The sequence below is a fragment of the Cheilinus undulatus genome, linkage group 6 (genome assembly GCF_018320785.1).
Source record: "Cheilinus undulatus linkage group 6, ASM1832078v1, whole genome shotgun sequence".
NCBI lineage: Eukaryota > Metazoa > Chordata > Actinopteri > Labriformes > Labridae > Cheilinus > Cheilinus undulatus.
The window spans coordinates 10,871,329-10,894,307 of record NC_054870.1 but is presented as its reverse complement, the minus strand read 5'-3'; the positions used below and the strand labels follow the sequence as shown (position 1 = coordinate 10,894,307).

Sequence of the window (22,979 nt, the reverse complement as noted above, 5' to 3'; positions counted from 1 at the left end):
AAATAACCTAACTGATCTATAAGTTTGGCTCGACTTAACTGTGTATGTACTATTCTGAATCATGTTAATTAGAAAATCTAACAGCTAACAGCTTGTCATTATGATATAATTCAAGAAAATGTGTAAAAACCCTGTTTTATCATGTTCAACCTTCTGGCAGGTTGTGCAGGTTTAAAAAGGACTGAAGAGTGTAATGAAACTCCTCATAATTACATCTGAAGAAAAAACAATACATATTTAGACAGTAGGGGGACATTTCTATTGCCAAGATCCAAAGAAAACACACTTAATGAGAGAAAAGGTATATGAGTGGAATTTTAGGACATTAAACATTAAGGTTTAATGATACTGTATATTTTAATTAAATTGTACATAATGGTCCAGCATGGGAATCTTTTGGGAAAATTAAATCTATACTCTCTAAGCAAGTCATCAGCTTTATTCATGCTATAAACTGAACCTGTTAAAGTTGCCGTGTAGGGTCCAGTCACTCGTGCATCTAACGGTCAATATGAAGTTGGCCCCCTTTTGCAGCTATAACAGCTGAGCGAGTGTGTCTGTGGGAATTTGTGTCCATTCATCCTGTAGAACATTTATGAGGCCAGGCACTAATGTTGGATGAGAAGGCCTGCCTCACAATCTCAGTTCCAGTTCATCCCAAATGTCTTCGATTTGGTTGAGGTCAGGGCTCTGTGCAAGCCAGTCCACTTGTTCCACACCAAACTCATCAAACCACATCTTTGTAATCCTTGCTTTGTGCAATGAAGCACAGTTTTATTGGAATAGAAAAGGGCCTCCCCAAAACTGTTGGGAGCAAAGCATTGTCCAAAACGCCTTAAGACTGGCCTTCACTGGAGATAGGAGGCCTAGCCCAAACCCTGAGAAATAGCCCCGCACCATTTTCCTTCTTCCACCAAATTTCCCACTTGACACAGTGCAGTCAGGCAGGTAACGTTCTCCTCGCATCCTCCAAACCCAGGCTTACCCATCTGACTGCCAAAGAGAGAAGCCTGATTCGTCATTCCACAGAACACGTTTCCATTGCTCCACAGTGACGTGCTTTACACCACTCCGTCCGACACAACAGCAGAGCGTTGGTGTTTTAAGGCCGGCTCAGTCTACACAACTTTTTTGGTCGTTCACAATGGCACCATGTCAAACTAAGCAACAAATATATAGTCCCATCTTGGCCAATAGGATCTCCTTCAGATAGAACTTAAAGTATGCCTGTGATAACAAATAAAATAAAAAATAAAAAAATTACACATTAGTTCTCTGAAGGGAGGAAAAGGGGATTCTTGTAAATGACATTGCAAAGATAAGGAGCAAATGCTCTCCTGTTGGTAGACATCAGGATTCACGTTGTTGACTTCAGGTCAGGGTGTCAAACTAGACAACTGACATGCTAGTTTTGTTAAATCGAGGTTGTGGGGCATCTTGGATGCGTCATTAATTATGTCACCTCCTATTTCCACATAAAGCGACCGTACTGCGATCCGCCGGCGAATCGTTCTGCTGAGCACATTGCTCCCTCTGTATCAGAGTATAAGCTCTGCTTCGTTTGAGATACACTGCAGGTCTATTTTCAGTCAAACCATACTCATACTCATCAATCAGAAAGCGCCAAAAAAGGAGTCACAAGCGTAGCGTATCCGGTTCTTTCAAAATACAACACAATGCATGGACTCAACATTACGTCTCATCCTGCAGCGAGAGCAAATAGTCATCGAGAGGTCAGTGGGTCACAGAGCTACAATGGCGCCACTGACGAGGAAAAGTAGATTTTTGAGGACATTTAGCCAAAGAATTTAGAAAAAACCACAGATCCTTTAAGCAAACATTAGCCTTTTAACTTCCTAATGTACTTACCCAATAGCACAAGCAATAATATCATGGACTTGTACCTGAAAGGATGATAAATTAGGCCCGAAAAGTAAAATAGTCCAATGTTGACATACTACTCCTGTGGGAACACGCAGTTCCCCTATAATCTCTGCCTACTGGTCAGGGCTGTGCACCATGCCGCAGCGCTCTAGACTCGCTTCCAGTGGGCAAGGTCGCTCTCCTTAGGTCAGAGCAAACCTGCAGTGCTTCGGTGCACAGCGCAGTCGTCCTATGTGGAAATTGCAGGTCACACTAGAAGACCGTTTGTCATTCCTTATGCTCTTAATCAGGCCTGAGTTTTGACATAGAACAGCTACGTTCCAGTCGAGCTAAAATCTGGCTGAATTTGTGTAGTCTGAACCGGCCGTTATACAGTATACACCACATGCCTTAGCAGTCATTGACCCGTTCTGTGATTTTATGTAGTCTGGTATTACACGGCTGAGTTGCTGTTGTTCCTAAATGCTTCCACTTTTGAATAGTATCACTCACAGTTGGCTTGAATATCCAGTAGGGATTAAACTTTATGAACCAACTATTGCAAAGGTGGCATCCATCACAGAAACAGGCTTAAAGTCACTGAGCTCTTCAGAACGACCAAGTTTGTACCACAAATGTTTGAAAATGCAGACTGCATGGCTATGTGCTTGATTTTATACACCTGTGGCAACAGGTCTGATTGAAACACCTGAATTCAATAATTAACAGGTGTGGCCAAATACTTTTGTCCATAAAGTGCCCATGGAGATGCATTTTGTTTTGGATTGCTGTTAAGATGTCTGAGTCATGAGCAATGGTGTCAGACTCACTGTGAAACGTTTAACCCTGAAAATGTAATGATCAACATTTTTGGTCCAAATGCTGTAAAAGACTTTGTCTGCAGTTAACCGGGTGGCAGAGGCTCATGGTGTATTTGGTTTCTGAGGGCAGAAGAATTTATCTCAGTGTGCTCAATAACCAGCTGAAAACTACTCACAGCTTGAAACTGCAGCATCACCATCAAACAAAATCTAAAAAAATGAGATGTTTGTCAGCAGGAGGAGAAAGTTGCATGAAGAAAAACAAGTTATTTAGAGAGCTCACCCATGGAGTCTCAAAGGAGGAAGCATGCAGAGATATTTTCCGTTCTCCTTCAGAAACATTTCCTAAGCAGGTTTCTCATTTTGTGCGAGATTAGCCTGATTAAAAATGGAGAGGATTAAGAAAGATTCATCCAAAGTGTCTGCTGCAGTGAGCTACAGGGCTTTAAAATGTTTGATTAATGAAACATGAATCACAGGCAGGTCCCGCTGCTGCCGCTAGCATAGCTAATACCGGGAGTTTGGCTTGACACCATTACTCAGCAGGAGTCTGGCTCACATCGGGGCCTCATGGGGGCAGCTTCTTTGGTGCTGCTCACAGTGAGAAATGTAAACGGATCAGCTTATCAGCCCACCTGTGCCAGCAAATATGAGGCTGTAATGACTCAGCAGCGCAGCATGAAAGCAGAGGACACAAAAGTCTAATATTACCAAAGAAATGTTACAAAACAAAAAGCATGTTTCAGAATGTCCCGCCTGTTTCAGACACGTCATGTGTGAATGCTTCGACTGGCCGTGTGCCTGTCGCAGCCTAAAGCGGGATAAGCTGAATTTAGCTGAGAAAATAGCCACAAAACATTTTGGGTTCACCTTCAAAGAGGTCAATGCACGAGGCTTTGGCTTCTCCGCTCGCAGTGCTGCAAAAAATCCAGACGAGGGCTTTAAGCCACACGCTAAATCCTGTGTGTTCAGTGTTTCCCCTCTGATGGGGCGAGCAGGGCGAGGCTGACTGACTCAGAGCACATTTATCCAAGGTGAACAACATCAACGCGGCTGTAATGACTTATATTCTGTCGGCAGCGGCTAAATGAACAGTCACAGCGTCTGGTATGTCAGAGGCCAAAACATTCCTCTTTTTTCCTCTTTGACTTAACGAGAGCTGGAGCAGTGAAGTCACAGGACGTTAATTTTCCCCACACGTCTCTCTCAACGCTGCAATTTAAGACACGTCTCAGGGCGAAGGGTGAAGTTCAGCCGAGACGCAGCAGATTGTTTTTGTTGGACCGAGCTCGGCCTCACACTCTCATCAGCTATGGAAATGATGTCCGCTCCTCTGCGCAGGTTCCTACGGAAAGGAGACGTTTCGGGTGCCAAGAGCAACATGACCCTGCCGGGTTCTACTTGGGGGAGAAAATTGTATTATTTGTGTGTAGAAGAGGAGATTGGTGGGTAATTGCGAGCGGGGCCCTAATCAGAATGGGAGCAGGGAGAAATTCATCATGTTCACTCGGGACACTGAGCAGGAAAAGTAGAGCCAAAATTCAGGGGGACTCGTTTTTGGGTCAGGGGAGGGAAGGAGAGCAGCACAATACACAGAAACATGGAGGGTTAGTTACATAAGAATCCTCCACACAATGAAGCCTGACTCTGGGATCCTCTTGACCTTAGAGCTCAATCTCCATCTGAGTAGTTTTGCTTGACATTAGTGTTGATTTATCTATCTTACAAAGCGTGACTGAGCATTATAAACAAATGTACAATCTTAATGTAATTGTGGCTGTATTCAAAAATAAAAACCACACTTCCAAAAAGTTATGGCGCTTTGTGAAATAGACATAAAAACAGTGCAAAATTTGCAGATCTTATCAACCCATATATTTTTCAACTTTTGAACAAGTTTTCAGATGTTGAGACTGAAATTTTACCATTTCATGGAAAAATATTAGCTTATGTTTAATTTGATGGCAGCAACACATCTCAAAAAAATAGAGATGGGGCTAAAGAAAAGCTGCGTCCAAAAAATTGTGGAAAAAAATTAGAAAAATGTTGCTAAATGTTAAATTGCAAAGACATTGATTAACCCACCATATTCAGTAAATAATATCATCCAAAGTTTCAGAGAATCTGGAGAAAATGTGCACAAGGGACAAGGGCAAATGTTAATATTAGATGTTTGTGATCTTTGCCTCTGATGCAGCTCTGCATTAAAGGCATGCATAATTCTGTAGGGGAAATCACTGCATGGACTCAGGGACACTTCCAGAAATGATTGTCTGTCAACACATATGTTCATGCCATCTACAAATGCAAGTTGAAGCTGTATCATGCGAAGAAGAAGCCACATGTGAACACAATCAAGGAACACTGACATCTTCTCTGTGCCAATGATCATTTAAAATAGACTGAGGCAAAATGGAAAACTGTTCTGTGGTGAGATAAATCCAAATTTGAAATCCGTTTAGGAAACTATGGATGCCATGTCCTGTAGACTAAAGAGCAGAGGGGCCATCTGGCTCGTTATCAGAGCACAGTTCAAAAGCCTGCGTCTCTGATGGTATGAGGCTAGTGGAAAAGCACTATCAATGCTGAAAAGAAGATAGAGGCTTCAGAGAAACTTATGCTCCCATCCAGACAACGTCTCTCCAGGTAAAGACTTGCATATTTCATTAAGACGGTACTAAAACACCTACCACATCCATCACAACAGCATGGCTTCACAGTAGAAGAGTTGAACTGGCCTGTCGGTTGTCCAGACCTTTCACCAATAGAAAACATTCGGCCTATCATAAATCAAAAAATCTGGCAAAGATGACCCAAGACTGCTGAGCAGCTAGAATGGGACAGCATTCCTCTCCTAAAACTCCAACAGCTGATCTCCTCACCTCCCAGATGTTTACAACAGAGGAAGAAGGGATGCCACCTAATGTTCAACATGGCCCAGACCCCACTTTTCTGAGGTGCATCCATTAAAGTCAAACATCTGATAAGCTGTTTTATTGTGAATTAAAGAGAGGTTTATGAGATTTGGAAATCATTGCGTTTTGTTTTTATCTTTTGACTTTATATATTGCCCCACCTTTGTGGCACATTTTTTCGCATTTGGTGAGCCTGATTTGTCCTTTTTAAATGAGTTCGAAATTTTGATTCAGGACTCATTACAATAAATTTCTTCAGGCCTGTGTGTTTGAAGCTTAATCCAGGTCATTCCAGCTTAAAACTGAAATTTGAAATGTGAAATTTATTTTGAACATGTTAGAAGAGAGCAAAATGGTCATACGAACAACTCAACACAATGCAATACAAGAGTATCAAACACAACGCTTTGGATCACATATCTGTAAAGAAGTTGGAGGAAGTGGAAGCTTACCCCCCCACCCACATAATTAACTGGTTTTTACCATCCAGCTTCGTTTCAGATATAAACTTAAAAATAGGTATTTTCATAAAATCATCTAAATCTTTATTCCTAGAGACCAAGTGTCCTGAGCCGACAACATGCTACAAGAAAGGCTGAGTTTCTGGTCCCATTTCCTCCTTCTGACCATGAGTCAGCAAAGGCCCCACTGTTGGATGGTTCTTAAGATCATTTGACCAGATTATCCAGTGGTGTATGTATGTTGTGTAAAGAGTCACTTTTTTGCTCTCCGACCTGCTTTAAGAATGATCGAAGGCACTCTCGCTCAAGATTGTAAATATTGACCATGTTCAGTATAGACGATTATAAATCCATTTTCCTTGGATGACCACTGAGGACCGCTGAGTAGAAAAAGCAGAACTGGTATGTGGAACGGGGCAATAGCCAATCAGAAGACAAGCTGAGAAAAGGAGCAAGCACAACAAACACAGCCATGGCAATAATCTTAAATGATAAGCACGATGTTAAGAAAGATGTCAGAAATGGAAGAGCAACTTTTTGATTTGTAGCAACAAAACAAGCGTATACCAAAAATGAATGGACAAGGCTGGGAGTTTCTAGGAGGCTTCTATTACAACCACAGCGGATGTAACAGCTTGCCAAATTAGCGTGTTTACTCCAAAGTCAAGTTTGATCACGTGAGATTCGGAGTATTGGGAGATGAAACCAGGAAGCTGTTAGTGAGTGGTGGGCTGTGTTGATTTTACACCACACAAATGAAACAGTAAAATCAGTCTTTATATGTCACCTTGCGTGAGCTGTCTCACATTGAAAAAATAGCTATGATTTGAAAAGTCTTTATGTGTGTAGTCTTATTGCTATATTTACATCAGTCACTTATAAAGTTTGGTATTACATGCATATTCACTGCTATTATTAAAATGTAACTGAATAAAGACATATTTAATGTTAAAAAAAATCAAGTTTATGACTGATTTATGAAATGCATATGCATTAAAAACATGTAATCCTCCCAGTAGTATGTTCTTTTATGAATGTAATACTTGGTTTGGATTCCTTTGGACATAAATAACTGCAGTAGGACCAACACCAGCAGATGACAAAGCACCAAATCATCAGAGATTGTTGAACTTTGTGCCACTGTCACTGATGATCTGGGCTGCCATGTCATCTGCTCATGTTGGTCCACTGTTTTTATCAAGTCCAGAGTCACCCAAGCCACCTGCCAGGAGCTTTTAGAGCACTCCATGCCTCCATCTCTCGACAAGCTTTAAAAAGATACCAATTTATTTTTCCAGGACTTGGCACCTGCCCATAGTGAAGCCACAACTACAACTAACTGTTTTGCTGGCTGTGGAATTACTGTGCTTGATTAGCCGGCCAACTTGTCTGCAACAGTAACACATGGTGTCTGCTTTTGGTGAAATGCAAATTTTTGTTGCATCATGGAGTAGTTATTCTCATTCCTACTGATGAATGATACACTCAAATTTCAAAATGCAGCAAAGTATATGCCCTCCAAAATTTACAAAAGTACAGCAAAATACTAATTTAAAAAAGTGCTCAAAATAATAAAAGTACACAGAAAAGCAAGACTGTAACTGGACCGTATTGAAATGTAATTTGAAGTTGCCATTTCAAAGCTCAAGTCAAGAAGAAGCAGATTGGAAAGCAACAGATATGCACCAGTTATGTTAAAAGAGTGACATTTGGCTTGTTAGTTTTCCAGGGTGTATTGACTAAATCTGCCAGCATGACCATTTACAAAATCCAAGAGCCAGTTTTCCCTTCTGAGATGTATTTCATCAATTTGATTAAATGTGGTGTCTATGGACATGTTTAAAAGTCTGCTTTTATAATTTTCTGACTTCAGTTTAACACTCACTTGGCTAAGATCAACCATAAAGTCTGACAGGCCATAAATTTGAGCTCTTTAAATAAATTAAGAGGCGATTATTCAGCTAAATGCGTTTAATTTTTTTCCCAGGAATTCAAAGAGCAATATCACATATCATCTACTATTTTGCCTGGTTTGCTTGTTGCTGGTGCCCAGATTTTATTTTTATAATAAGCACTCTTCTATATTAATAAGGCTTTAACTGATGTATCCATTGAAATATAGCATCTATTTACCCACGTTTTCCAATAAGTATTCTCCTAAAAAACAGACACAGTAATTAGGATTGGTAAAAATAATGAATTAACAGTTTCATTTAAAATCTATCTCCCCAGTTATCTCCAGTGGGCTCTATTGGCTGTGAGCCCAGCTGGTGCTGAATTGTTCAGTTGGTTCCATGGAATATTTATGATCCAGATCTTCAGTTAAATTACTTTAAAAAACTTTTAAAACAAAAGCGGGTTTATACACTGAGAATGTGGGCTGTTTGGAAATGTTTAGGGTGGTTTTACATTATACACCCGGGCATGGATCTGAGTATGAATGCAACATGTGAATGCAGCTGTGCTCCAGTGTAGGGCACTTGTCAGTGAGTAGAGTTTTCAAGAGCAAATATAAACATCACCTCACCTTTTTAAAAACCATCATATTCTGGCAGAAGGGCCCCATTTCATGCTCTGACCAGTACTTCAAGAAAAAAGCATTACTGTAGTGTTATGTTCAACAGGCCCCTCCATATGCAGACCATGCAGAGTGCGTAGGGCCTCATCACCTGGGGGGCCTCAGTTTAGTGTTTTTTTCTCCTCTCTCTACATCAGGCCGAGGTTTGTTTGATATATATGATTTAGTAAATGTATGTTAAAGTTCACAGAAACTTTACCTGGGTCCTACACATTAGTAAATTAACCCTCAGGACATCTATTTTTGGAGGTCGGTGCCATCCATGATCCGCTCGCCCTGCCTCTCTCTCCTACTCAGTGATACTTGCCGTCCAGAAACTCTCATCCCGTCTGTCCTGTATATTCGTTCTGTTCTATATCTGTTCTGCATCCTGTGTGACATTGTTGAGCCTCCTCATGAAAATCAGCTGTCTTCAAATCAGACTGTGGTGAAAACAAAAACTGACACCGTATATACAGTGTAAACATATATAATATAATATACATATACATATATATATATATATATATATATATATATATATATATATATATATATATATATTCTTTTTTTTTTAAGATTTATTTTTGGGCATTTATTTGATAGAGGAGGACAGTGGATTGACTCGGAAACAGGGACAAGAGTGGGGAGAGACATGTGGCAAAGGGCCACAGGCCCGGTGTTCGAATCCCAGCCAACTGCAGGGTGTGCCTTAAACCACTTGACCACCTGCGCCCCCTGACATCACGTATTTTGAGTTGGTTTGATAAAAGAAAGGCTACTGATGATAACACAGAGGCAGAAGCACAGTGATGAAGAGAAAGAAGCAAAGCTGAGTGTGAAGAAAGGCGAGGAGTGCAGGGGTGTGTGAGGGTGGCAAGATCAACTTGATTCTTTTAGTTTGGGGAAAAGACACCAATGAACAGATAGCTATTGTGGGATTACTGTTCTGATGAAAATAATGAACCCACAGAGATGACCATTTATTTTGATAAAAGACACAGATGGAAATTTTAAAAATTATCTTTATTTTTGCAGCAAGATTATTAAAAGAAATAATCATTTATGTGACTTTTTGGATAAAAGCTAGGTTTGCTGCTGGTCAGTGGTAGTTTTTGTTATGTTATCCTTGATCCTGATACTTTCTATTCATTATTATTGTAATAATTTATTTTTAGTTATTTTAAGTCCATTTTGTGTGAGAATCAGATTCTGCTTTTTTGACCAAGTACACTTACGTCACAAGGAATCTGACTCCAGTTCACTTTGCTCCCAATGTACAGAAATTAAGCATAACACACAAAATAAAAAAAAAAACTCATGAAAGTATAAAATTTAAATTTAAATAGCTTTTTTTGGTTTGCAAGAGAGGGCCTTCTTATAGCATTTACGTTACAGTGAATGGAGTAATTACTTGCAGCATTTGGGTACAGTAAAAAGATTAAATAAAGTTCATTATTAGTATAGTTAAGTAGATTAATTAGTGCAATAATGCATGAGAACGGAGGCATTTACCACAGAGAGCCTTCTTACAATCCAATCCACTGTATTTATAAAGCACATTTTAAAACATCAAAGTTTACCTAAGTGCTGCTCAGTAAAAAACACAAAAATAGAGCACCAACACTGCAGAAATTAAAACATTAGGAGGAAAGAAATAAAAGCAGACAAGAACACCATAAAAACCTATAAAATGACATAAAAACACATAATATCATAAACCAAACAAAAAGCCATAAAAACACAGGGATTAGGAAAATAAAAGACATTCAAGGAAAGACATCACAACTCTCAAGTTGAATTAAAAGTCTAAGTATAAAAATGAGTTTTAAGATGCAATTTAAAAGTCAGTAGGGTGGGGGACTTGGGAGCCACTGCAGAAAAGGCTCTACCACTGCAGCATTGAGTACGGTAAATAGATTAAGTAAAGTTAGTCATTACTATGGTCATTCTTATGCAATTATGCATAAGGAGTGAAGCATTTTACCACAGAGAGCCTTTTGGCAGCACTGAGTTACAGTGATTAATTTCTCTCAACATTTGAGTATGGTGAATAGATTGTAAAAAATGTATTAGGATGAAAAGTATATTATTTAGTGAAATATGCATACAAGGAGTAGGTAAATTAGCTGCATTGTTTTAGTACAGTAAGTAGATTAATCAGCAAATATGCATGGCATTTAACCATAGTGATTTAAGTTACACTTAATAGATTAGTGAGTGTACGTGTCTATAAGAAGCGATCATTTTACCACAGTGAGCTTTCTTACAGTATTGAATTACATTAAAGCAGTAAGAGACAGAGCAGGATATTTTACATTAAGCAGGGCTAAGATAACCTTGCAAAGCAGATAGATTTGCCTGTTTCTGTGTTTCTAACTGGCGAATCCATCTTGCAAAGCTCCCATCTGAACAGTTTGATCCCGGTTAGAAAGTGATAGGACCAATCAGCGTTGAGGGGCAGTACTTTCAGGCATGGCAGAGTCGTGACATATGCAAGTAGTGAGAAGAGGCCAGTACAATTATGGTGGAAGACATTAGCGTGGATGCTGCTAAGGCATCAGTTTTATCAGAACTTGACGACATTTCTTTGTTAAAAGAAGAACAAGGAACAGCAGTGAGTTGTTTTCTTGTCAAAAACAACAAAAGTCGTGTACTGACATGTCTACAGTCGCCATGGTCCGCGTTATGCAGTTCTCTATGGAGTTTACTCCTTCAGTAGCGGCGCACCTGGGTTTTGGGCTATGATGTCATGTGTTTTGTTGCTCTGATTGGCCCGTAAAGATGTGACAGACAGAACGCTCATCCAGTTACCCCTCCCCAGAGTTGTTTTTCAAAGGCTTTCCCCTTTCCCAAATGCTGTCTATGGGAGGTTTTCCACATTGTTCTTAGTTTGGAAACAAGGCGGTGCTACGATGCTTATACTGTAAACAAACATTTTGACAATGATTTATAGATGTCTTTCAGGACTAAATTGAGACAACACTATAAATAGTAAAAATATTCATGAATAAATAATAATATATCTTGATTTATAATACCCTAATGGATTACAGCAGCAAATAGCAGCACCAATGATGTTCCAGGGGAGGACCAGTGGTAGCCAGAGCTGACTTGGGCCCCCTGAAATCTGATTGGCCTCTCCAAAATCCTTTAAATGATTGGCCATTTGCCTTGCTAGCCAAGCAGACCCAATCACCGAGCATATCTTAACCAACGTTAGATTGGTTTTACTAACTTAAATGTCAAGGTGAGACATATAAAAGTGGCCCCACCATCCTTATACATTTCTGTATGTGGCCCCCAGTGAAAGAAGTTTGGGCACCCCTGTTTTCTGTTCCACAAAAATTGCAACTAAATTTTAAAAAATCAGTCAAAGCTGTCCTCATGTTTGATGTCTCCTACCTTTTTAGAACCAGTTAAGACCTTTTAAGTGTGCAACCAGAGTAGAGGAACATGTGTAAAGTTAAAGTTTCTAACTGTAAGTACAAGTATGCAAGTAAGCATAAAAAGTCTTGAGTGTGTATCCCTGGTTATCACAATGGGAGCAGACTGGCTATGGTATTATTTTGACCTCTGCTGATGAATACCTCATAAAAACAAAGTATGCCAAGAAAAATCTCTGCTGAGGCACAGAGACCTCTGTGAAAGTTATCTCTCTGGCCTGTAATCCAATTATTCAAGTCAGTGCATCCACCACAGGGATCACTGAGAATGTCAAACAGTGAGCTGGTGCATAATGAAAAGAAAAAATATTGACTATTTGTGGCGTTTGCAGCTGGGGGAATGCTTCAACTTCCCCAGACCGGAGGAGAAGAAGTAGCTTGCATTCTTGTTTCCACATAAAGCGCACAACAAGAAGCGTTGTGGCCCTGTTGACACAGGGACACACACTCCTGTCAGCACTCCATCAATATTTATGTTAGAGAGGCCGAGTCAGAGCAGGCAGCAGTTAAAGTAATCAACAGCAACGTGCTCCTGCATCTGAGCCCTGCTGCCACAGCAATACAACTACACACAGACACACACTTATTCAGCAAGAAAACAAAGAGAGGAAGAGGACGCACAAACGTTTTCTGATTAAGAAATGTGTGAAACCACTCTGCCAGTCCACTTTATTACCACAATTATGATTCAGCATCTGTTCCTCTTAAGAGTGTGATCAGCCGGCGCTGGGGGAGCGGCTGGACGGCTGACCTCTGGAGACGAGCTGCAGATTGCTCTGAGGTGTCGGCTCACTGCCAAGCCCCTTCTGTCCTGTCCTCTCAGATCTTATCAAGGGCAGCGATAACAAAAGATAAAGCTCAGCTCTCATGGCTGAGAGAGAGACAGAGCTGTGTGGAGAGCATGTGTGGTCTATGCTCTTAATAAGGGAACATGTTTGTGTTCATGGCTAACTCTATTATCGTTCAATCTGTGGGTCTGACAAGTCCAGTACATCTAATACTGGTCCAGCATGTTAAAATGTTTGTTTCACTGATGCTTCACTGATTTGTCACAAATTTTCACAAGAAAACTTCACAACTTAAAGTAAAGCAAAGCAAATGGATACGCCTGTTTCCTCGTTTCTCACTGGCGACTTCATCTTGCAAAGCTCCCCGTCTGAATCGTTTGGGCCTGGACAGAAAGTGACAGGACCAATCGACGTTGAAGGGCAGTACTTTTGGGCGCAGCAGAGTCGTGATGTCTGCAAGCAGCAACAAGAAGCTGGTGCAATTATGGCAGAAGAGATTAGCGTGGATGCTGCTAAAGCGCCAGTTTTACCAGAACTTGACGACATTTCTTTGTTAAAAGAAGAACAAAGAACAGCATCGAGTTGTTTTCTTTTCACAAACTACAAAAGTCGAGTACTGACATGTCTAACGGTCTGACGGTCACCACGGTTCGCGTTATGCAGTTCTCTATGGAGTTTACTCCTTTAGTAAGGGCGTAGCTCAGTAGCAGCTCAGTAGCAGCTACGTCACATGCTTTATTGCTCTGATTGGCCCGTAAAGATGTGACAAACAGAACATTCGTCTAGTCACCCTCCAAGTTTTTTTCAGAGGCTCTGCCCTTTCCCAAATGCTGTCTTTGAGAGGTTTACCAGATGGATGTGTGAAACAAATCCACCTGCCAGGTTAAAAGATTCTGGAGATTTAAGGTAAACATTGAACACACTACTGTTTATCTGTCTTTACTTTTTCACTGAGGCAAAGTTAACAGGATCATATCTATTGTTACCTTTATCACGGTTATGATTGGGCAAATACACAACATGGACAAAAGTATTTGGACCAACCAGTTAATTATTGAATTCAGGTGTTTCATTCTGTTGTCACCGGTGTTCAAAATTAAGCTCCTAGCAATGCAGTCTCCCTCTGCAAACTGTTGTGATAGAAAATGGGTCGACTTTAAGAGCTCAGTGTCTTAAAGTGTGGTACTGTGATGGATGTTGACTTTGCAAAAAGACAGTTTGTTAAATTTCATCGCTGCTGGATATTCCACAGTTAGCTGTAAGTGATATTATTAGAAAGTGGAAGTGTTTAGGAACAACAGCGACTCAGCCATGAAGCAGAAGACCACATAAAATCACAAAACGGGGTCATCAGTGTGTTCTGTGGAGCGACCAATCACGCCACACTGTTTGGCAGCTGATAGGTGAGATTTGGTTTGGTGGATGTCAGGAGAATGCTACTTTCCTGACTGCACTGTGCAAACTGTGAAGTTTGGTGGAGGAGGGATTATGGTATGGGGCTGTTTTTCAGTGTTTGGGCTAAGCCCCTTATCTCCTCTGAAGGTCAATCTTCATGCTTCTGCATACCAAGAAATTTTGGTCAATGATTTGCTTCGACTTTGCCGCAACAGTCTGGGGAGGCCCTATTTCCATTCCAACATAACAGTGTCATAGTGCACATAGTAAGAACTATAAAGACATGGTTTGATGAGTGGAAGAACTTGAGTAGCCCCCACAGAGCCCAGGGCTAGGGTAAGGGTCACTGTGTACTGATTGGTGAGTCTAATTTTATTGACAGATATCTTGGCAGGCAGACGCTACCTCCAGAAGGCTTGCTTCAGAGCTAGACAGGAAGTGTAGCTTGGTGGTCTTGTTTGCCATTAGGTTGAATTAAAGTTTGGTTGAGACAGTGATTTCAGTATGGAGCCCGCAACAGATTGGCTTCAAAAGCTGTCTGAGTCTGCCTGTTGTAAGCTGATTGACGTCACACAGGCTTTGTCCAATTCTTACTACAGTCTATGGCTATGCCCTATGTGATAAACTAGTCCCCCCACCCCCTCACACACACACACACACACACAAGCCCACTCTGTAAATAGAACCTGTCTAAAAAAGCAAAGTAGACCAAAAGATCTCAAAAAGCAATACACCGTGCTGCCATCTAAAGAAACTCAAGAATAGTGAAACAAAGTTATTGACATCAGTCTGGAAAGGGTTACAAATCCATTTCTGAGGCTTTTGGACTCCAGCGAACCACAGTGAGAGCCATTATCCACAACGAGCAAGAAAACTTGGAACAGTGATGAACCTTCCCAGGAGTGGCTGGCCTACCAAAAATAACTCCACGAGTTCATCATTCTCATCCAGGAGGTCACAAAAGAACCAGAACAACCAACATCAACAAACATCCTGATTATCCCAAAGACTTTTGGGAATATATTCTGTGGACAACACAAAAGATAAAAATGCTTGAACTGCTTCATGACCTGGACAACTTGCTGTTACTGATGGAACCATGAATTCTGCTTTCTTCCCAGAAGGGAGATGACTAGCCATCAGATCATGACCTCAAGGTCAAGCACACTTGAATTATGCAGCAGGACAATGATCATAAACACATCAGCACGTCCACCTCTGAATGGTTAAAAGCAACAAAAAAAAACTAAAGGTTTTGTTGTGGCCAAGTCAAAGTGTGGTCTTAGATCCAACTGAGATGCTGTGGCATGACCTTAAACAGGCTACTCATGCTCTAAAACCCTCCAGTGTGGCTGAATTATAACAATTCTGGAGAGAAAAGTGGGCCAAAATTCCTCCACAGTGATGTGAAAGACTCATTATCATTGACTGCAAATGCTTTGTTGCAGCTGTTGCTGCCATGTCAACATCATATCTGTATGTATGTTACTGCAACAAGCCACCTAACACTTTATCAGTTCCAAGATATCTTCCCACTCCTCCCCCTACGCTTCACTCTGTGTGTACCTGGTCAGCAGGCAGCAGTCATGCAGCAGTGTTTCCTCTACATAGATCCCCTGCTCCTCTTGTGTGGTCACAGCGTGGCCATTGTGACGCCACCGCAGCTCCACCGAGCGGTCCAGGTAGGAGGCGGTGCACTGCAGGGGGAGACGGTCTCCACGAAACACCAGCTGTCTCTGAGAGGGGATGAGCTGGAAGAGGGGCATCTCCAGAGGTCCATCTGAAGATGAGGAGAGAATAAAACAGGAGGGTCAGCTTGTAAATATTCTCCTTCCCCCTTCAAGAGAATGAGGGGAGCAAAGAGAGTGAGAGGTCATTTCATTCATCCTTCAAAGAAAAAACGATGCAGGTTTTTTTTTTTTTTCTTTTTCTTTCTTTGCTTGTGGGGTCAGCATCTAAGAATTCAAGATTAAGTTGGGTATGGGGAAAAGAGAGGTTCGTTAAAATATGGTAGCCACAAAAAAGCAATCTGGAATGTTTTCCTCTATTAACAGAAGCCAATAAGATCTTTGAATCAAGAATTGACTTACATGTCCCTTTTCCCACAGACAGAACTAGGGATGTGAAGCTTTTGTCATTTCTGCTTAACGTGCACTTCAGTAGCATTTAACTGACTAGTCTAAAGAGGAGAAAGTCTCAGAAAACAGCCAAATTCACAGGGTCATTGTGTTGGTGGGTATATGATGTAAGCCTACTCTGCAGAGTAGAGTGTGGCTAAAGCTAGCAGCTAGTTCTGCCAGCCGTCGTTTGTAGATTAATATTTCTTAATATGGTAATTCATCACTTTGGTTGAGTAGTTTCACTTGAGTATAATCCCAAAAAAGCCAACATATAACCAGTTCACTGCCATACCCCAGTGTTCCAGTGACATTCTGACTGCTAATTTCTCATGCTTACATCTGGTGAAGTACCAAAACTTTGAATTAGATGGCAGTAACATGTATCAAAAAAGGGTACCAGAACAACAAAATGCTTGAAATTTAAGCGGTACTAATAAAAAAGAACAGCTGGAGGAGCATTTCAGGGACACAGAGACTCTCAGAAGTAAAAATGGTCAATGGTATTGACCACCCCTGAAACCCCCACCACGTCCCTTCATCAGCATTCGCCGATTACTCCCACCACGGCTACGATGAGGAAAAGCATCGGCTTCGGTATGGGCTGCTCGTGGACTTTCATGCTGCATGGACTCGCTGTGGCTCCGACACACCGGCAGTTTTCGGTCTCACTGATCGACTGAACATCATCATAAGAGGGGTAAATAATTCTCTATTCCTCCCAGCATTGTGAGTATTCTTGCTACAATTCGCTCTCTTTCTCTCTTTTATGCACCGACTACAACCACTTCTACCACTTCCTTGTTTCCTCGACCAGCGGTGCATCTTCAAACTCTCTCTCTCCAAAACTTTGAATAGAAACACGCCCACAAATGCTGCTAGGATTGAAGTTACTCATGTCAGCCATCTCCTGGTGTAAAGTAGTAACAACATTAGGCACCATATTTGCAGCTAGAGCCTGTTTAATCCAGCAATGTTGCTTGTCACAATTTTGTGACTTTGGCGCCAAATAGTGCTCTCAAGTCATAAAATTTATGAATTGCATCAACAGAATTAGCAGTGTTGTTGCAATATCGCATCAGGAGATTAGGGTAGCATCATAGCCCTGAATTGCATCCAGTATATGCAGTAAGCTTCATATCAGCCCTGCACACACTGACAAAAACATGCCTTAAAACATACCACACACATAATCGCACACGTGTGCATGCCTGTAAAATACTACCAACACACATACATATTTCGTCAAGGTCACACCCCTCCCCCGCCGTGCCCACATGTTGTTCCTGTTACTGAGTGAGATGAACAGCGGCTGATAACGCTGAGCAGCCTTGAGCGCTCCTCTGGACTCTCCTTGACTCCTTACATGTTCACAGAGGAGACAGCAGTGATAGGATTACTCACGTAACAGCCATTCAGTCCTCCAGCCTTTTTATTCCCCTCAGAGAACAAGGCAACGATAAGGACGAGATTATACGAGTGTTTAGTCCAGTACCAGAATATAGGAGGAGGTGATTCTTACTGAAAAGCCCTCCAGACCTGTGATCTGATCATTCTGCAGATACATGATATGGGAGATAATGTGATGTCTGCAGTCATGATCAACCCGTGGAGATGTGTCAGTGTTGGCGAACATGTACCAGGCATGCTTATTTCTCGTTTCGGTCCAGGATTAGAGCGATGTCTTGCCAGCTCGCTGTTCCACTTTGGGAATTCCTTTCGGAGCATTTATGTTCATACAAGACGTTTCCTTGGACATGCTCCAAAGAGCAGCATATGCGAGCGCTTTGCCTTCGCTTGTATTCCAATCAGTTGTGGATTTTGCTGCTGACAGGCAATTCCATACATAGGTCATAAAGTCTTTTATTGCTACAACACTGGTTGAGAGAAAACAAATAGTGAAAGCCATGTTGAGTGGCTGTATGTGCAGAGAATGCAGCTGAAAACCTTTTGAAAACAACAAAAAATATAAAAAATTCCACTGATACCAAAGCCTCTTAAAGCATGCATGGATTAAAATAAGACTATATAACAGTCTTTAGCTATAGGAGACCTTTGTTTGGGTCAGCTTAGATTTCCACTTTTAAGCATTCCTCTAGGTATCAAATGGCCAATCTGGGTCCAATAGAGTGCATTTGACAGTCAGTGCATAATAACTTTATACATTTGAATCATCCAAGCCAAAATCAGAGAAAAAAATCAGAACTCATATGAAAATTGGCAGAGCGTCCTTTGTGAAGTGCAAATTGCTTTGCAATCCACATGATAATAAGCATTCAGCATACACGTGCAGGATTACCTGATATGTTCTAATTGCTGTCAGAGCGATGGACATGATTCTAAATAATGACTCAGCAATGTTACATAGCTATTTAAAGAGCTAAGCTCTCTCCCACCTTGTTCAACACCTACCTCCAATATAAAGCATAAAAGGCCTCAAACTAAACTCCTGCCGCTGAAACCACTGTGGGCAACAAACAACAAGGCCATCCCTATTCAACTGTGGCTATGAAAGCATCGCCTCCACACAACACATGGTGAAAAGGAACAGTTACTTGGCAGCTCTGTGACATTTTCAATGATTATATTTCAGAATAAGTACATAACAAGTATAAAAGTAAAGCCATGTCCAATATAAACCCACACCTACTCAGTTTCTTTATTTCTTAGCTGTTTAAACCTTAGGAGTCAACGATCACGCTGGCGTGACATCACCATGTGCTTTTTGTTGTCACATGATAGTAGTCATATTTTGCAATCACGTTTGGAAAGTGTTATTTTAAAGCTCTCTGTCAGTTTTTGTTTGATGCCAACGGGTCAGTTTGAATTCGATATAAGAATGAATCTTACACAAAGGGTCCAGACTGTACTGCATTGTATCACCAATGGTGTGCTGTGGGGATTTGTAGAATATGTTATTGCTAGAGTCACATGACATACAGAGGCTGTTTGGTATGGATATGGTGTGCCTTGAGATTCTGGCTTGATCTGAGGTGTGCCTTGGGTGGAAAAAGGCTGAAAAAACCCCCACAGCTGTACAGGACTGGAGCTCATTTTCTCCAGAATTTCAGCATAACATGTCATTTTTTACCAGGACAAGATTGTTTGCTAATCATTCTGTAAAAAATAAAGTTCATGCTACTTAATTCTTCTTGTAATTTTGTTCATATATTACATCAGGACAGTTACAATTGAAAAAATACATATGTATATAATCATGTTTTTCTGCATTTAACTTGATTTTGGCTCACTTAGACATGATTTTTTTGTGTCCAATTTGCCTCACAGTCTTGGAATGCACAAAATTTCATATTGTTCATTATCTTTTCTAGGGGTACCATCAATTTTGTCCAGGAGAACTTCATTGAATAGTTTTGTTTTTCTTTTTTTGTTTTTTAATGATTCTGTTGAAACAGAATTCAAAAGCAATGTCTTACTTTCATTTTCAGTAAAATTGTTTTTTATTACTACTTTTGTCAGTTTAAGGTATTTCAGTGACAATTGTGTTTTTTCTTCTTTAATGGAAAAGTACCAACAACTTTGCACGCATGTGTAAATACTACTTTGAAATCTGATTTTTTTTTTTTTTTTTTTTTTTTTTTTTAGTTTTGTTTTGCATGTGTGTGGGGGTGTGTGTGTGTGAGCATGTGTGTGCTTTGCTGGTCATGTATCTAATACAGTACATTAAAGTTAAAAAATGGCTTCAGGTCATGAAGTTTAGGTGATGCTGAAAAATTGATACCAAACATGAGCATGGTAAACATTTTCTGAGTGGTTTATATATTCAAAAGAAAAGTATTAACAAAACTGCAAAAACTGCCCTTGAACCTCTAAGGGTTAATGTGGGGATGTGAGTGATCAGCCAGCTAAATGACTAAAGTCAGCACAAATGAACCTAGAATAACTAGTTTGTTAAACTAATAATTATTACTTTTAATAAAAACAAGCCTGAAATCCTGGTTCTCTGTCTTAACTGTAACTATGGCTGTGTGATAAGCTGAGAATGTAATCGCAGGAACAGTTAAACGTACTGCAAAAGTAACCGTGACAATGCATTACAGTAAATGCATTTTCATGTTCTACAACCCCTGTCTTCACCTAAAACAAGCCTGTGATTGCAAACTCAACTCATAACTGTGCAATCAAATAAAAAAAAGATGTTTTATACTTCTCTGTGATCAGATATTTTTAACTGCAGCTGTAGTTTCACGTTTCATTTCTGTCTTGCTAAGGTGTTTCAAGCTTCTACTGATAACACCACATTTCCTGATGTGGATGTTCACAATAAAAGCGATCACACAAAATAAAAAATTCAGATATTTATTGTTAAGAGGTTGTCAAAAATAGAATAGTTTAAGTTATACTAAGTTAAGTTATAATAAGTTTCACTGATTTAACTTAGCTTAGCTAAGATACCATCAGGTGTACAGTGCTACAGTGTTTAAAGCTGCTTCTCTGACCTTGTTTAATACCACAGCTGGCTTTGTTGAATCATCATGGACTAAAAACATGAGCCACCAGTTAAAACACACCTTTCAAACAGTCACTAAAGCTGTTTTAATACGAATTACTGCAGAAGTAGGCTCAAGACAAAACGAGTCGATCCATTGCAGCACACAGGTCATGATAAACCTCTAGACAGGTTAACAAAATACACAGCAAAGCAAACAGTGTCACTATCTGTTACAGTTATCAAACATATAAAACCTGCAGGAAAGAACACACATAAAAACAGGGAATTTAAAATTAGCATTTAATCAGATTTGGAACAAGTCACAGAGGAACAACCCTGATTTAGGGTAGAAAGGGGAGTTAAAGTGGATTTCAGCTGTCATGAGGTGGGGGGAGGAAGAGTTATACCCTGGACTCATTATACAATAACAGAGAAACATCCACTCACACTTACACCTACAGGCAATTTAAAATCACAAATTAACCTAACAAGCATGTCTTTGGTGTGTGGGAGGAAGCCAGAGCACCCAGGGAGAGCTCACATATGCACAAGCAGAACATGCAAACTCCATGCAGAAAGAACCTTGCCAACATAAGAATTAATCCAGGAACCTTCCTGCTGAGAGGTTCCAGTGCAAACAACTGCACCATGCAGCATGAACATATAAATGTTTAAAAACATAGAATCAGAAAATCCTTAGACAAACCAAACCTAAAGCCAGTGTGAGGAAATTTCCTTTTGAGTGGATGTTTTGGTACATCTTATTGCTTTGCTGATCTTGCCCTGTTCACAGAAGATTCTAATATCAAAATCTCTGTTGTCTTCAAACAGTCAAATTGTATCATTAACAATGATGGTTTGCCATTATGGCAAGACCTTGATTAGAGCCCCTCTGTGGTAAATTAAATTGATTGGACATGACTTGGAAAGGCATGCACATCTTTACAGAAGATCTCACAGATCAGAATGCATATCTGAGAAAAAAAAAACAAGCAATGAGCTGAAAGGATCCTGTCTCGGAGCTCAGAGATAGGATTGTTGTAAGGCACAGATCTGGAGAAGGGTACAAAAAGTCCTGCAGTAGCCTCTGAAGTTTGGCACAACCAGGACTCTTCTAAGAGCTGTTTACCTAAAAAAAACTGAGCAATCAGAGAGGTGACCAAAAATCCAGTGGTCACTCTGACTGAGCTCCAGAGATCCTGTGTGGAGATGGGACAAAGTTCCAGACTGTGTGAAACAAGATTAGCTGGTCTAATGAAACTAAGGTTGAACTGTTTGGCCTCAATTCTGAATGTTGTGTCTGGAAGAAACCAGGCACCGCTCATTACCTGCCCAGTATTATCCCAATGGTGAGGCAGTGGTGGTGGCAGCATCATGCTGTAGGGGGGGGTTCTAGCAGCAAGGGTCAGGAGACTGGTCAGAGTTGAATGGAGCAAAATACAGTGATATCCTCAACAAAAACTGATGGCTGTCCACTAGTGCCCTCCATTCAACCTGACTGAGATTGAGAGGATTTGCAAAGAAGAGTGGCAGAAAATCTCCCAACCAAGGTGTGCAGAGCTTGTTGCGTCATATTAAAAAAGACCCAAGGTTGTAACCGCTGCCAGTGGTGCTTCAACTAAGTACTGAGTAAATGGTCTGAACATGTATGTCAATGGGATATTTTAGTTTAATCTTCTTAAAAAACTGTATACGCAGCCATCATGTGTACACTTAAATGCAGTTAATGGAAAGTATCTCCAGCCTAAGGCCTTCCCTGTGTCAGCAGTGAGAGTAAGAAATAGAAGTGCCAATCCTCTTGCTGATGATCTTGTTTCATAGGTCATACTGAGCCATGAGTATTAAATTCAGTCTATTTCATAACCAGCTAAGACCTCCTCAGGGGAGCTGTTAATGAAATTGTTTGAATGTAGATAGAAAATCTAGTCCCTGATACATTTTAGATGCCTACATTTATGTAAGTATAAACCCAGTGTCACATACTTTGAAGGGTTTTGTTGATTGGGTTTCAAGTGGCTTCAACATTTTCTTGAGAAAAAAAATGGCTAGCATTAATGTTAATGGTGTCCCACTGAACAATCAGGGGCATTAACTCATGCAGAGCTTTGACCTCAATTTCCCAGACAAGTTGCCCATAATCAGAAGTGCCACGCTTTCCAGAGA

The 22,979-nt window shown here is 40.5% G+C and overlaps 1 protein-coding gene across 2 annotated transcripts in view; it reads right to left on the bottom strand.

Moving 5' to 3' along the window:
- LOC121511269 (adhesion G protein-coupled receptor A3) overlaps positions 1 to 22,979 on the bottom strand; it is a 450,943-nt gene that overhangs the window by 306,233 nt on the left and 121,731 nt on the right. For both annotated transcript variants that reach the window (XM_041789870.1, XM_041789871.1), the window contains one exon: positions 15,813 to 16,026. In XM_041789870.1, the coding sequence (XP_041645804.1) occupies positions 15,813 to 16,026 (214 nt within the window). The remainder of the gene's footprint in view (positions 1 to 15,812; positions 16,027 to 22,979) is intronic.